The sequence below is a fragment of the Hemibagrus wyckioides genome, linkage group LG05 (genome assembly GCF_019097595.1).
Source record: "Hemibagrus wyckioides isolate EC202008001 linkage group LG05, SWU_Hwy_1.0, whole genome shotgun sequence".
Taxonomy (NCBI): Eukaryota; Metazoa; Chordata; class Actinopteri; order Siluriformes; family Bagridae; genus Hemibagrus; species Hemibagrus wyckioides.
Genome location: NC_080714.1, coordinates 22,471,546 through 22,489,185, shown reverse-complemented (window position 1 = coordinate 22,489,185; position 17,640 = coordinate 22,471,546). Strand labels below are relative to the sequence as shown.

The window sequence follows — 17,640 nt, the reverse complement described above, 5'->3', positions numbered from 1 at the left end:
ATGAACATACTCTTGCTCACACCTACGGATTTCTGACCGCCTGCTGTTGTCGTCCAAGTGTTTTGTTAAATCATGATTCAAACACTACTCTGTCAGTAGCTAATGGCATGAACTGAACTGTTTCAGTTACTTTGATCTAAAAGTAAAAAAAAAAACCTGAAAGCAAAGGATCTTGTTACAATCCCCTATAATGGCAACTGAGAGCGCAAGAGAGAGAGAGAGAGAGATATACATCAAACCCTCAACCTTTATTAGAAACGCGTGTGTGTGAGACACATTCACTTCCTTACATTTGTTTTCATCTCTCTCTTCACTAAACCAATCCGCTCCCCTACAGAGGCTTTGACACTTGCTGACAGAAAGACTGACCCAAAGCCTGGATCCTTGAAAACCGCAGTAAACACGCACCAGCTGTGGCCTTGCAGAACACTGCACATTGCAGGACACTGCACATTCCTGTCATGCAAAAAAAAATGCCTCACGGGTCGCACAGAGTTCATCAACGGTTCGAAATGATTGAGCAATAGGAAATAAAACAAACCCTGATTTACAGCATCAATATGGAGGCAGTGCATAACCAAATATTTAACTGTATTTTTTCTTTCTTTTTTAAACAGCGTCTCTTTTTCATACTCCCTGGCAAGTTGCAAGTATTGAATTCCATGCCCGGCTATTAATCTCTCCCACACCCACGTGTCGATGAGACAGACTTCATCGTGCCGATTGCCAGGAGCTACAGTCAGAGCCTATCAGCGGGGCCGGCAACAGGGATAAAAATGAAGCTTGTGTTAATGATTTCATTAAAGTTGAGGAAAACTGGACTAAAACACATTTCATTTCGACATGATGATTTCCCCTCTCTGAATAATGCATGCTGCATGCCCAGGCTCTGCGGCTGCAGATAAATGCGGATGTCAGCGGCATTTAAAATACGCCGGCTCTCCTACGTCCAAACAACGGCCTTTCATTAAAGCGGAGAACTTCCTGACAGCCAGGTGCACTATCACAAAACAACATGCCCTTTCTTAACTAAGAAAGAAATCCCTTTCCCCCCTTTTCTACCTTGACACCTTCTGCATTGTGAATAATATTACACTGTAATGCACACACGGTGGTGGCGGAGCTTTTAAACAGCCGCACTCACACTGAAAACCAGGACACAAAAGGTAAGACAACCAAAGCTATTTCAATAGCATTCAATCAATAGCAGAAGCCCAGGCACTCTTACCTTACAGATGTAATTGGGCATCAGGGACAAACCGGAGAAAATCCACAATAAAGGGCATGATGGGAAAGAAAAGCAGACAGAAAGAGACTGTCACTTAAACATATCTATCTTCTGGACATAAAGCACAATGACACTCATATTGTATGGAAAGCAGAACAAAAAAATAAAAGCACAGCATGTTAAAGTGTCATTCACTATGCATTACTACACCTCGTTCTTCAGCTCAGAGCAACCTTTCCTATCTTTGCTGACAAAAAAAAGGTAAGTTCAGTAAGAAAAATACAGTAGAAAAAAAGCCTAACAAAGATAGACAGATTTTTTTTTTTTTTTTTCCAAATCCAATTCTCACCCCAGAAGATTAATTCCACTTTGGCAAAATTGATCTCTCATAAATATTTATGGTCTCAAACCACTGAAGCCTATACACTGACTTTGCATCTGATCTACATAGCGCATAACTGAATAGTATTCTGCACAACGCCTTCTGGGTGAGACAAATAAAATCACTTTATCTGGGTGCTCCTTAACCGAGGCTCTCCACACCATACAGGATCATTATTGACATCATGGAGGAGAGAGAGGTCGAGACGCAGATCATGAACTTTTTCCACAGTGCATCAACATGGAACACCAAGACTAAGATTATATTCACATTCAGTATCTACTGACTGACAGTAACTTGACCGTGACACTGTAGCTCATGTTCATGGTCATACTGAGCAGGATCACAAAGCCAATAAAAAAAAGTCACATCATTTCCCATAGTGCTTCATTCTTCTATCACAGCAATTTGCTGACGATTACAATTTCCTGTTTAAGAAAAACTCATATTGTATCTTTATTCATTTAGAGTTACATTTAATGATATGGAACATCCACTACACAGCTTCATCTCTTCACTCATAGTTTCAGGGCTCTCTCAAGAGCTGCTCTTTCTTCTTCCTCTTGAAATTAACATGTTGCCAAGAAGGAGGAGAGCAAACCGAATACTTTCTCATGTGTGAAAAGGTAAAGCTATGACACTGACCAAGGGATTGTTAAAAAGCGCTGACACTGGAGACTCCTTCTAACAATCTTCTCACACACAACTTTTATGTGGAGGTCCACCACACAAACCATGTAAGATATTACTGCAGAAGCAATAACATATACACCGACCTGGCATAACATTATGACCACCTGCCTAATATTGTGTTGGTCCCCCTTTTGCCGCCAAAAGAGCATCATGCACTGTGTATTCAGAACCAGCATTAACTTCTTCAGCAATTTGAGCAACAGTAGCTCGTCTGTTGGATCGGATCACACGGGCCAGACTTCGCTCCCCACGTGCATCAGTGAGCCTTGGACTCCCATGACCCTGTCGCCGGTTCAACACTGTTCATTCCTTGGACAACTTTTGATAGATACTGACCACTGCAGACTGGGAACACCCCACAAGAGCTGCAGTTTTGGAGATGCTCTGATCCTGTGGTCTAGCCATCACAATTTGGCCCTTGTCAAACACACTCAAATCCTTACACTTGCCCATTTTTCCTGCTTCCAACACATCAACTTTGAGGACAAAATGTTCACTTGCTGCCTAATATATCCCACCCACTAACAGGTGCCATGATGAGGAGATAATCAGTGTTATTCACTTCACCTGTCACTGCTCATAATGTTATGCCTGATCGGTGCATAATATATAACAAGCACGTTGAAATAAACATTTCTTTGGTATAAATCTTCCTGACCAGTCAGAATTGAGATTTCAGCAGCAGTGTGTTAGAAATGACATTACGTTATTTCATGACCAAAAGTCCATTAATCATTATGAAAGAAAGCTTCTTCAACATTTTAACCTTACTTAGTTATTTTTTTTTAAAAAGTAGAAAATGACTCAGAATCTCAGAACCTTGGCCCAGCTAACCTTCTGTATAAACAGTGGACACATATATCGCAGGTCTAAAAGTGAAGTGTAAATTTGCATTTGCTGAAGCAGGGTGAAAGGCTTCCAGCATTAACTCATTTTCTCATTTCATTGCTTTGGCAAGCATGCCGTTATTTCAGCATGGGTAATAACGTGCCCCTTAAAATGCCATTTGGTGGAAAGGGAAGGATGACATTACTGTCCCTGTCTGAAACAAGCACAATCAAATATACTAGATATGCTGGATATTATTTTACATTATTATCTTGTTATGGAAGGGAAGCAGTCTGAAACATGAGAGAGAACTCTGAGACCTATTTTTAGATCAGCATGTCAATACTATAAAGCGGTGATGAAAGCAGCATGTGTTATACGCAACAGAATAAAAGAGGACAGGAGAGGAGAACCTTCAGTCCTCACATTTTTCTGTGTAAGGGTTCCATAACTAATTTTAGGCCTCAGGTGATAAACAGGTGCATTAGGTAAGTAGATGGGTTTGACATTTGATTTTTGAGCCCATATCCAGGAAGCTCCACTCCCAAGATCTAGACTGTCTAGAAAATGACTAACAGGAAGCCCATCCAAACACAAACAAACATTTCAAACCAAAAGGTTTACAACAATTTTTCAGCCACTTAATACACTTGTGCTGAGGCCATGGCTTAACCAATTTCTTTTTCATCATATTTTACATACTTTTCTAACATTGCTCCTTGCTCCTTTAATGACAATTAAAGGATAATATTTGGCAAAGTATAACAATGTCCACATTAATAAACCATTACTATTATTGTTTCTAAAGTAACTGGTTAGCTTCAGTAGTTTCATCATAAGGAAAATAATCAGTGATGGGGTGATTTGCACACACTTTTTACTGATTTCTAGTCACATTTAATAGATAGATAGATAGATAGATAGATAGATAGATAGATAGATAGATAGATAGATAGATAGACACTGGAGACTCCTTCCTGATTTTGACCCATACTTGTGTTTACATTTCTGGATTATGGATTATACTTGTTTAATGTTGTCTGCCTGTGTTATGCTGGGGACTTTAATGAGGATTGTTGGATTTGCCCAAATAAAGTAAACATTGATCTTCCATGCTTGTGTCCTGTTATTTCTGCACCGAAACCACAAATTACAGCCGACTTTGCCCAAAAAGAGCAAAGTGAATTATGGTTAGGGTTTTGCATAGCAAAAAAGAGCTCTCGCAAGTCCGATAAGCCGCGCCCTCTCCCGCTTTTTACGCCAGCATACGACTTGGTGCATTTCCTGCTCTCAGTTCTCTGGGTTGCACCGAGCAAATATGATGGCATCAGGTTTCCATTGGACGGATCAATCTTGCAGTACAAACTGTACTGGATGCACTTGGCGGATCCTAAGCCTGATGAGAGAGACAGAGTGAGGTTCGTATTATCAAGGCTTTCCAGCAGAGCAGTTCAAGGAGCTGAAACCCTGGTCTCATGACAACATCTAAGCCTGGACATCACAGCAGAGTTTTTTCCCAGCCTCCTGAGAAGACATTTTTATTGCACAGGTACAAACCTCCCCTAGAATTATTTTTGGTATGTCGGCCAAACGCAGTCGGACAAACACAGGCAGCTTCACTGAGAGGACAACTGGAGACAGAGGAGGAATGAAGTCTCAAGCCATGCCGAAGCACAGGACAGAGAAGATGGTCTCCCCAGCCAAGCCTAAGCACAAGGCCGACAAGGCAGCCTCTCAAGCCAAGCCAAAGCTCAAGGTCAGCGAGGCCTCTCACACCCAGTCCAGTCCACTGCCACGTTCTGACGAGGATGTCATTGTGCCACCTCCTGACACTGTGGATAATGTCATCGCACCATCTCCTGACATTGTGGATAATGTCATCGCACCACCTCCTGACTTTGCGGATGACAGTGACACTTCACTTCCTGTCTTCTTGGATGATGTCATCGCTACTCTACCAGCAGACATCATTGTCCCGCCACCAGATGAATTCGCAGATGATGTTGTCGTTCTGCCACCTAACCTGTCGGCTCCCTGAGTCATCAGACCCCTGTCCATAAAAGCCTGCTCATGATGCAGGCATGTTGATTCACAGAGCACCTGGACTCCACTCCTGACCAGATGCTAGGCTGATTTCCAGAGTTCTGTGCCGGCCTCCCATTTTTTGCAAAGAGAGTTGTTCTGCTTCCACACTTCACAAACTACGTCGCTCCTCCTCTGAGGGACATTGCTCCACCCCCTGCTCTGCAGAGGACATGACTACACCTGCCCACTCTGCAAAGGATGTGGCTCCTTTTGGCCAGACTCTGTGCCCCTGGTTTCCTGCTTCAGGGAGCTGCAGCTTATTGAGGAGGTTCTCTCATGAATTTCCATTTAGCATTTAAAATCTATAAATAGCATTGAACACTGCTTTTGTGGTTTATGTTTATATAGGCATGCAAAAAAAATTTGCTTCAGGTTTTGTCTCCACCCTTGTCTTGTGACTGGTTTAGCTTCCTAGTGTGGCATGATTTCTCTCACCAGTTTATTCTGTGTCAGTTTGTCTGTTTAAGCCCTTGTGTTTCATTGTTTCAGTACGAAGTCCCCCCTCCATGTTAATGTATGTTTCTAAGCCATGATTCATGCCCTGTTTTTCTTGTTGCTGCTTTTTTACTCGTTCATGTTTATGTCTTGACTTGACCAGGTTTTGACCCACACCCATTTTCTTTCATCACTGCCTAAAAAAAAGATGTAATAAATATGATTGAGGTGTTTTACTGCCAATATATATTTCTAGTTGACTAGAAATATTTATTTACAATACAAATAATAAGTTACATTTGACAAAGTGCTGATAATGAATAGATTAAAACTGACGTTATTTTACGTCATGGACAGAATAAACAGTTCTTTCAGTTTATTTGATGAATATTTAAGTAAGCTATTTAACAAGCAATGCGTATTAGCTCTGGTGCTTTGTTAGCATTATGGTTTTTTTTTTAATATTACAGTTTAGAGTTTTGTAACGTTGACTAATCAAGCTAATTAACATTACTTAAGAAATGTCTTTTTAACTAATTAAGTACAAACTGTATTGTCCAAGTGCATGGGTTCTTATCATATGTTCCGAATCATAACTTGATTATTGTTGTGTGTGTTTAGAGTAGGGAGATCTTTGTTATTAACTATAATACTGAAATTAGTGTACTGTACTGTGGTATGCTGAAGCCTAACAACACTGTATTTGGCAGCATCCCAAATAAGAATAAGACCAAATGCTAACAAGCTAACAAACCTAAAACTAAGATGAATACATAGCCACACTCAATGACCTGATAAATTCTTGAGTGGGCTCCATCACTCTCAGACAAATATGTACCAAGTTCTTGCCTTCATGGTGCAAACACTGAGGCTTTTATAGTTTAGTTACATGAGAAAGTGAATGTATTGTGCCTTTACATTTACATTTTTTGTCCCCTTTGGGGTACAAACATCTACCTGTACTGTAGGGTTTTTTGACAGTAAATTATAATTCACAGTCATACAGCCAGAGCTAGACTACATCAATTGCCTTCTAGCCTAAGTGCTAAGACTTCCTAGACTTTCCCAGACTATTTATTAAACCAATTGTTTATATGTGATTTTTGGTTGATGGTTTAGGCCATAGGTTCAAATGTATAATCCTAAAACACGTTGAAGCAGAGAAAACAGTAAAATAAAATTTAGAAAAAAATGTCTCTCTGTTTCATTTTGTCCTCCATTATGGCACCATATGTGCTACTTTATTGTACAGTGATGTAAAAAAAGATGAGAGTGTAAAGTTCAGTTTTAAAATTATATCATTCCATCAATGCAGTTTCTTCGGTTGGTGCTGTTCCCACCATTAAGTCCAAAGTGAATCACCAGACTATTTGGTCTACGCCACTGTAATCCATCGAAGGAAAAAAAAAAAGAAGCAAACATCACGTTGACTGGTGTTTTGTAACAGCGCAGGATGTGGTGATGCATCATGTACACACAAGCGCATTCACAAATACACACACACACACACACTCACACAGACACACTCACACACACAGACAGGCAGAATGCTGCAGAACCTCAGGAGACTTTCCACAGGGTTCAATAAAGCTGGCCCAAATCCCCTACCGTGTCATGTAGCAGCAGCTACACAAAATCAAGGATTTTCAACTCAGGATTGAAACTGAGCTTGAAGAAAATATATTGGAAAGAAAATATATTAGAAAGTGTTAAATACAGAGCTGGTGCTGGAGATAGGATTGACATGTGCACTCTAAAGCACATATACACCCATTTAGAGTGCACATATCTATGTCTACGGCCAAACTACTGCAAAGAATCCAGCAAACTAACTAACCTTAATCTCCATTCCTAGTATAGTGTTATAGACCCAGAAGTAATGTATCCAGGTAGATTGGGTGGTTTTTGGGTGCATCAGGGGGATGGGGTGATTCCGAGGAAGTGGAGCAGTACTCGATCCCCTGAGCTCCATCTCTCCCATTGACTTTGATTGCACAGTCTGCTCCACATGGCACATTAAGTGAGGCTCCCTCACTCTGCCTCTCTGTGGCTAACCTCATTATTCTTGTCTTGAAGGACTATATAGTAGAGCAGAATGTCCTTTACAACTCGGTAACCTATTTTCTTCTCGCCATCCCAGCCATCACGAGGACTAGCTGGAAACAATGTAATCGAGAAGCGAAATTGAATGCAGTACAATGAATCTGTCTGGTTTTTATTCCCTACGCAGGGATCGGGTGTAGGAAAAGAGTCTCTGCTCTCTGGTTTTTGAGGCGTGTGAAGAAAATATCATTATTAAATTTTTGTCAGTTGTTTGGAAAATACAAAAGAAAATTAAATAAATAAATTCAACCTTCAATATAAGTGCCCTATCCAAAACAACTGGAGAGACCATTCTGAATTGACATGCAAAAAATAAAAAAACAAACAAAATAAATTAAATAAATAAATATAACTTTCAATATAAGTACCCTATCCAAAATAAAAAAATAAAATTAAAAATTACAAAAAAACATTCAAAACGTCCTATCCAAAACAACTGGAGAGACCGTTCTGAACTGACAGACAAAAAATAAAAAAAAAAACAACAAAATAAATAAAAATATATAAATAAATAAATATAACCTTCAATATAAGTACCCCATCCAAAATAAAAATAAACAAAAAATATAAAAATACAAAAAAATAAAAAATAATACAAAAAAATTAAATAAATAAATACAACCTTCAATATAAGTACCCTGTCGAAAACAACTGGAGAGACCGTTCTGAACTGACAGGCAAAAAATAAAAAAACTAACAAAATAAATAAAAAATAATAAACAAAAATAATAAAACAAACAAATAAATAAATATAACCTTCAATATAAATACCCCATCCAAAATAAAAATAAATAAATAAAATTTTAAAAAATTACAAAAAAATAAAAAATTAATACAAAAAAATGAAATAAATAAATACAACCTTCAATATAAGTACCCTATCCAAAACAACTGGAGAGACCGTTCTGAACTGACAGGCAAAAAATAAAAATAAATAATAAATAATAATAAAATAAAAAAATAAAAAAATAAATAAATACAACCTTCAATATAAGTACCCCGTCCAAAACAACTGGAGAGACCATTCTGAACTGGCAGGCAAAATGACTGAGAGTTAATATTATTGGCTCCTCCTTGTGTTGACAGGTTTAGATGTTGGTGGTCCACAGTGTTTTCTGTTCTCCCATTCATGGAAACTAGGACTGAATTTGTTTTTTGAGCAGACATTGTATTAACATCAGCCAGAATGTGAGAAGCACTTCACCTTGGGTTTTTCTTTCCTTCATACATCATCAGTAACCACTTTATCCTGGTCAAGGTCACAGGGATCTAAAGCCAACCCCAGCAACACTGGGTGTGAGGCTGGAATACACACCTACAGGCAATTGCCTAGAGTACATAGAAATCCCCAATCCACCTAGTGGAATATTTCTGGAAGGTACAAGGACTCTAGAGAACCTTGAGGTTGAGAACCCGTGTTGACTCTAGAGAACCAAGGACTCTAGAGAACCTTGACCTTGAGAACCCGTGTTGACACTGGGAGAACAGACAGTACCCAGAGCTCTGGATCAAACTGGAATTTTCCTCAAACTCAACTAAAGCCATCCTTTAAACTTTCTTCCTGCAGCTTGCATAGAAAATAAAGACACATGTTCAGGGGCAGCCTGTCTAATTAATAACTTCCTCTCAAATTAAACACATCTGTTGGCGGATAAAATCAAGAGCGGATTGTGCGACTCATCTCTACCAGATGGCATCAGAATGCCAGAGTAAAAGGAAAGCCCACTGAGACGTGCTAAAGCCACTCATTACTGCAAACATTTTAAAATTCCTGCACATGCTACGTCTGGCTATGGTTCAGCGGCATGTTTTGGACATTGATACACACCAATCAAAAGCAGGATCTGCGTAAGCTCTATGTAGATCAGCTATCCAGGTGGTGATCAATAGCACTTTGTCTATGGAGCTTGATTGATCTGTTCAAATAGTTCGCTTGAACAAAGCCTGGCAAATTATTTCTATACGCTCTTTACAATCTCCTTTCTATATTTTTAACCCCATTTTTTTCACTGTGTAAGAACACCGCTCAGACTGCTCTGTACTGTGCTCAGACAGTAACGAATCAGTGTGACAGACTCTCAGCTGGGCTTGGCTGGGGTAAACTCAGCAGGGCAGAGAAGCTACAATGGAATCAATAGACATGACAACATGGTGGAAGCTGGGAATCCAACGGCCAAGAGAAAAAAAATCTTCCCAGTCCCAGCAGGCTACAGTTTGAGAGATGGATAATCAAAAGAGCAGTATTCTCTGCTGAATCAAATCCCAGAAGGTGATGTCTATGTCTGTACAGACTGCACAATACATTTTGAGGACAAAAACTGCAACAGCATTATCCCTGATTTATTCATTAATTATTTTTAAAAAACTTTAGTCAGGGAAAAACTTGAAAAATCAACATATTGATTTGTGCCACCACAAGAAGCCAGAACAGCTCCAGTGCACTTTCTCCTAGTTTCTAGAACTCTCTGAAACTGTACTGAAGGCATTGAACACCAAAAAGATAAACAAGATATTCCCTCCATTGGGAATTCCGTATTCTGATATCCCTCGAATGTTGACAAATTGTTTTTGCTATCACGTCCTACATTCTCAGTCACCTGAAGAACAGCTACTCATTTTTCCTTACACAGTGCCACTGTCTTTACTATAAAGGAAATCACATTGAATTAACAAAATCTTTGCTATTATTTTAGCGACTCAACAACTCAAAATTAAAATTCTGATAAAATAGCCTGTGCACACATTATGACTTCATGACCTCGCATCTTCTGGCTTCATTACGTTCACCATTAACTTTCAGCACAAGATAACAGAATGTGTTAGACCAAGCAATATTTTCTAAGCTTCTGAATAATGAGCGTTGAATACTTAGTTCAATTAACAAATCTGCAGTGATTAATGTGATAATAACTAGGTCTAGTCATGCAGTAATGCACTGGCAATATACTAGACTCCTATTAGACGTTTACTTCACTGCTTGCCATCTTCTCATTGATATTTCATCAGATTGTTTTTATTTGTCATTTTTATATCATGTTCTGCTTTTTATGCGACATTGTATTACATAAAGCAGCATTAAAAACCATTGGTCTAGAAACTACTGAAAACTGAAATCTTCTGCCCAAGAAGAACCCATTTACCATGTAAGCATGTGATTCATGCTTCCATGGTAAATGGGTTCTTCTTGGGCAGAAGATTTCAGTAAAAATCAACTTAATCAAACAGTGAACATGAACACTTTCCATATGTAAACACTGACAAACCTTCTGGATTTAAATCACTCACTTTAAGTGGTCAGCTCTGAATATGGCCTGGATGTGCCCACTCGCAACCAAAAATTTCCAACCCAACCGTAATAAGTGATGTTTTTTCTCGAAGATCTGATTATAGCTTTCCCTTTAGTCACTGTTGCTATTGAAACTCAGCCAGTTGAAAAGTCTTCCTAACTGAAGCTCCTGCTGTCTATGCTCCATAATACATCCACTTCTAAAGTCATATAGATCTTGGCATCTTGAGCCAAAATGGAGGTCCAGAGCACCTGTTTAGCCAAAAAAAAAAAAAAAAATTCCAAAAAGCATGGCGTGATGTTAATTGCTTCACTGTATCTTGCATTAGACGCAATTAAGAAACATTCATCTAGACCTTTTTCTTCTTCAAGTTTAGGAGATATAATGCTGACAAGTATACACACACAATAAGCACTTTTTATTAGGAACACTATACTGAGCATTGCTCTCAAAACAGGCTCAGTCCTCAATGGTTTGGATTCTAAAGGATTCTACAAGAATGGAAACATTCATCTGAGATTCTGCTCCAAGTTGACAGGACTTCATCACGCAATTCCTGTGAATTTCCTGCAAATCTCCTACTTTTCCACATTTACAAGCAGTTCCACTGAATTCAGATCTGGTTACTGGGAAGGCCACTGCAGAACAATGAGCACATTGTCACGTTCAGGAACCCAGTCTGAGACAACTTTTGCTTTGTGCATTATTATGCTGGAAGTAGCCGTTAGAAGAGGGTCAAATGTGGAGATGAGTGAATCCAAATGGTTAGTGACGATACTCAAACAGACGGTGGCATTCAGTTGATGATGGTTATTAACATGCCCAAAGTGCGCCAAAAAAAACCATTCAGCTTGACTACTGACAAAATGCAGGTTGGGTCCATTGATTCATGCGGAAACTGAAATTCATCAGACCAGACTACATTTTTCCTGGTGAGCCTGTGCCTACTGCAGTGTCAGCTTTCTGTTCTTGGCTGACAAACGTGGAACCCACCATGCTTCTGCTGTTATAGCTTATCTGCCTCAAGGTTTTATATGTTGTGCATTATGAGATGCTTTTCAGCTCATCGTAAATGTACAGAGTGATATCTGAGTTACTGAAGCCTTTCTGTCAGATCAATTCATCAACAAGGCATTTCCATTCTTCAGTACAGAAGTGGGCCAGGTTTTCATTTCACTGCTAGTTATATACTGTATATAACAGTGTACATGACAAATAAATCAAATCTTGAATCACTGTCTGTTTTTGTTTTCTTTAATGAACCACTAAAATGAAACTCTAGAAATATAAAAATCCCAGGAGATCAGCATTTACAGAAATACTCACACCAGCCCATCTGGCCACAGACAAAATCACTCAGACTACATTGTGCCCCACTGTAATAGATGATTAATGGTGAACATTAACCGAAGCTGCTGGCCCGTATCTGCACAATTTTATGCGCTGCACTATTGCCGCATGATTGGATGATTAAATAATTGCATGAAGGTGTAGGTGTACAGGTGTTCGCAATAAAGTGCTCAGTGAGTGTAAACATGTCCTGCTCTACAATAAGACTGATTATGCTGACAATATACTGACAGATATGGACTGTTCACTTTAAAGATGGCATGGAGTGACTAAATAGATCACTCTGTCTTTCTCCGAAAGCCTGCCACCGAAGTCAGAGTCACCTTCACAAGATCTCGATCATCTTCCCGGCTGCGAGACCCAATGTAAACAGTGGTAGGTTTTAATTATACAGTGACTCGACCATCCATCTGCAATCCTCAAATTAATTCGAATTACTTAGGACTATGCAGAAGATAAGCAACCATAAAAATATGGGGAAAAAATGTGTGATTTGTGCACAAAAAAAATACTATATTGAAACCTATGTTCTGGACTATTATATGAATATAAATGCTTATTAAGAACACCGGCATTAACCAAGCACTTGAGACACGTGACAGATATTTAGAGCGAGCCAGTCATACTTTGATGCTTGTATCAGCTCTTTGGTCACTACACACACGCACACACACACTGCAGGTACTGTGAGAAACAAGGCTCAGTAATAAGTGAACGTCTCCTCAGGCTTCCCAAACACATCAAGAAGCTTTAGCTTTGACAAGAATAGCAGAAGGCGATGCACGTCATCGTCCACACTGCTGCCAGTCCCTTTCCTACTTTCCAGCAAAAGTTCCACAATGACATGGGGATCCACAACAGTTAGGGACTATTAGAGATAACTGAATTAATAATGATGCAGTGCTGAAATGGAAACCATTACACTGCTTCAACTGGCATTTCTGATGATAAAATCATGTCTGATACAACACTGTCTAGTGTAAGTAATTGCATAATCGCCTCAACAGATCAACATACAACGTTGCCAACAATGTAGGTCTTTCATTGTTTTTAATTTTGCAAAATAAGTCAGTGTGTCGCTCCAGGGTACATATCACAGATTATGCTGTTCACACTTTATATTAATGAAGCTGGATAAAGGCTGAGCAACTCTTTCTTCAGCACAGACTGCACAATGATTATTTGCAAGGGTTGATAAAGTAGGACATATTGGGCCTACAAACTGCTTCTATAAATTATTAAATGTAATGTTGAATTCAACTCAGAAACTGCCTGTGGTTACAACTTCATATTCTTCACTCTGGAAAAAAAGATCCCTCTGTGTATAAAACTATATTCATGCTGTTGTCTGATGTTGATTAAACCAAAGAAATTCATTTGAAAACATGTTTCATTTGTATTTCATTTGTATAACAGTACGGCATTAAGATTTTACGTATTTGTAGATTAATCACGAGTTGTGATTAGTGACGGAAAAGACAGAAGCTACAATGAGACATAATCCACCCAAGGTGGCTTTTAGTGAAAGCATGATTGTGATTTGTTCTCATTTTGTTAGCTAATAGTGCCGTTTCATTTTCTTTCTAGGTTTCTATCTTAAAATGCCGTCTATTATTCTGTAAACGCAGTAATGAATAGGAAACTTAGAAATTTAAGCCTGGACCTGTCAAAGGATTTAAGGGGTTAATCAGTCAATTAAATTTACTGTAAACAAAGTACATCATTTCCATTGTATGTGACAAAATGTCTCCGTTCTCTAGCTTTTCAAAGAGGCTACTTTCGCATAATTGCTCATCATGAGAGTGGAAATAATCTTTATCATAAAACGAGGGACTGAATCAAATCTTTGAATCTTTTATAGTGTAGGTCTTTTTATTTTTTCTTGAAAGCCAAGACATAATGCTGTGAACTTCTATAAAAAAATAACAACCCTGAATCATTTCTATAGGCCATTCATATATTCAGGGATTCATCTTTTATATATATATATATGTATATATATATAAAAATCAAACTCCTAGTGTCCTATATTGCTCATGGATGAGTCAGGGGACCTAATGTGTCTAAAATGAGTGTCAGGTTCATTCTCTCTAAAAATCATCTCTTGTAATGAGTAAATGGATTGTAAATTGACTTAAAAAGCAATTACGGCCATAAAGACGGGCAGCATGACAGAACTTTTCAGTTTGTGCTCAATATAACCTTGATGCATTTGCTTATTAAAGCAGAGCAAGGTCTTCATTTAAAACAAAGACAACAGGTGAAATTGAAGATGTTTTTTTCGTCCATGAAACCATCTTGTAGTTGACAGTACTTTGAGCTAACACGTTAGGCGTAATGCTGTCTATATACAAAACATATGCAAACAGAGAGTTAAAAGTAGAGAACTCATTTGCCCATGAACTGGCTTCTAGATTATTACATTCATCCCCATTTCCAGCCTGAAGGAGGTCATGACTGAAATAACTTCACAGGAGGGGGATCTGTATATGCTTAGGTCTTTAGGCACAAGTGTTTTCCCAGTTATTCCCCTAGAGTCCTATTGCACTGCACTGCACTAAATATTTTGGTACAGTTCCTTCTCTACCGCACCCATTTTATTCTCAATCACACATGTTAGAGCACCGAGAAGGAAAAGCACCAATATACAATTACAAGTTCTCTTCAGGTGCAAAACAACTAGAAGTAAGGAGAAAAATAAAACACAAAGGTAAAACAAAAATAAATGAAAGAAATATAAAGCTAATTGATTACGTATAAATAAAAAGCAGTAAATAGCAAACTATTTATTGAATTGTGCATTACGGTAATAGCAGCGAGTTGTGACAAGGAAGGTAAGAATAATGTAATATGTTAATATTAACATAGGCAAAAAGACTGGTGGGCAAATAAAGAGTGCAGTAGAGTAGTTTACACACTACAGCACAAACAAAACGTACAATATGAGTAAACGTCCGGCTAGCACTTTGGTTACATAGTTGTCTTAAGGCTGTAGGAAAGAAATTGTCTCAGAATCTGTTTATCTATGTCCACATACTACAGACCCATCTGCCACATGTGTTTGCATGTAAGTGTATTTGCATGTAAGAAAAGAATCATAGCTTATGCCCTATTAAGGATCTTGCTGGTGAGCTACATAATACATCAAATTATTTATCTGTATATTTCCCAGCAAAGTTTAGTATTCTCTCCGCTATAACACAAATAGTCTAAACAATTCAGACTTAAAAATAGGATAGATTAGTTAATAAGACCGATAAAACACAGGTTACCAAATATGGTCTTAGATTAACATTTAAGTGCACTGGTACCCTGGTAAAAACAAAAAACAAACAAACAAAAAAGACCTGCCTCACATTTTAATGCACAGGTTCCAAGTTATGGTCCTGGAGTACTCTTAATACTACATTATCAATGCACAGGTTCCTAACCCTGGTCCTGGACCACCCCCTCTCCATCACATTCATTTTAATGCACAGGTTCTGGACAACCCCCTGTCCTGCACATTATTGGGTCCTGCTCCAGCCACAACACCCACTTTAAATCCATAAGCAATTTACATTAGGTGAAGCTGAATCAGGTATGTTGTGCGCACATAAAATGATCAGGCGGGGGAAAAAGGGGTCTCCCAGGACCATGGTTTGGGAGTAAACTATGATTTCTGGTACTAAACTAACATCATCAGTGCACATATTTAGCAGTAAAGCCAAGGTAAAGGTAACACGTGTAATTTAATTGGAATGAGACCCCGAGTGTAGCGATTAAGAAAGGTCACGTGACTCAAGAGCGCTTCCCTAATTATTTGTTTGTTTTGACCAAATGTAGCTGTAGAAAGTTCGCGTCCGGTTGAGTGATACTCATCAACCGGTTCTAATTGTGGTGCTCCGTATTCCTTATTCTCATCGCGTCTCAGAGAGAAGAAACCACATGAAGAAAAAGAAGAAGAAGAAAAGGAGCGGAAGCCCGCGTCTCACCGTCGGAGTCCTTGAAAGGACGATGGCCATGACATCCTGGATTTCTTGAGACCGGGGCGACCGCCGGTGTCCACGGCATACGTGCGCTCCATCGTCCTCGGACAGAGGTATTTTTCGTTGTCCGAGAAGCCGCGCTGTCTCACCCGGTGGCTCTTCCGCGCTCCGTGGCACTGCTGAGACTGGAGCTGAACCTGAACGTGAACCTGAGCCTGAGATTGAGGCTGAAGAGCCGCTTGGTCCTGTTGTCTCCACAGATGTTTGGGAGCTTGAATATTCTCCCCGCTGCTGGGAGCGAGGCACGGAGCCTTCACCCCTCCACCGGCATCCATACTCGCGCTCTTATGTATATAGAAATATATTTAAAACACACACACACACGCACAGACAACTTATCCGATGCTCCTAAAGTAACTTACGGCTGTCAGTTCCACAAAGTTAGAGACTCCTTAAATGGTCAAAAAATTCAATTAAGCCACTTTACAGTGAAACATGGCTGCTTATAAATAACACTAAGCTATTCTCCACCGCGTTTAATTTTCTCCGCAGTCGCCTGGAAGAATAATATTTACTCATTCGCTTCAAAGTCATATTTGGATGTTTTAATCCTATTTTGTGCTACCTACAGAAATACGACTTTCTTTCTACAGGAATTTAAAGTCCATATAATCACCCAGCGTTTACAGCTTAGTAGTGAACAGGAGAGCGCGCTTGCCTATAAACCTTCCCAGGCGCGCGACTGGCCACGCCCACTTCAACAAAGCGGCGCCCATTAGCAGCTCCCATCCCAGGCAAAGAACTCGGGATCCGCCTACTAGGTAAGCTTCTACACACCATTCATGCTATTGTCTGAAAGGACTTGTGTGACGTTTTCAGCAAAGCAGAACAATTCCTTACATGCACATGCCTGTGAATGATGTACAGAGTTCACTCTTTATTGTCACATGTCTTCAGGATACAGAGTATACAAATACTAATAGATTCCTGTGTTACAGTAACATGCCCTTCAAAGTAAAGTAACCAACAACACAAGAACAGGAGAAGATAGTTGCACATGATGTCCGTGAGGAAGGTACTGCACAGGTTTCAGACTGGTGCACATAATATGAACAGTGCAGATTATGTGATAGAGATACACTGCAGGGCACGCAGACATACATGGATGATTTGAAGGGCAGATGAGATGACATGGTGGGCTTGCGTTGCTGCATCACTGCTCCAGAGTCCATGGTACAAACCTCAGTTCAGGTGTATGTGTGGAGTGTCGCATGTTCTCCC

The 17,640-nt window shown here is 39.3% G+C and overlaps 1 protein-coding gene across 2 annotated transcripts in view; it reads right to left on the bottom strand.

Annotated features, from left to right (window-relative positions):
* The window catches only part of pde4d (phosphodiesterase 4D, cAMP-specific), a 160,167-nt gene that overhangs the window by 119,164 nt on the left and 23,363 nt on the right, over positions 1 to 17,640 (bottom strand). The window contains exons 1-2 of one of the 2 annotated variants that reach the window (XM_058388764.1): positions 16,782 to 16,948; positions 16,366 to 16,703 (exon numbers count right to left, since the gene is read on the bottom strand). The exons of the other annotated variant lie outside the window; for it this stretch is intronic. Of the exons in view, the coding sequence (XP_058244747.1) occupies positions 16,366 to 16,694 (329 nt within the window). The 5' untranslated portion in view covers positions 16,695 to 16,703; positions 16,782 to 16,948. Of the gene's footprint in view, positions 1 to 16,365; positions 16,704 to 16,781; positions 16,949 to 17,640 lie in introns of those variants that run through there. 2 annotated transcript variants of the gene reach the window in all.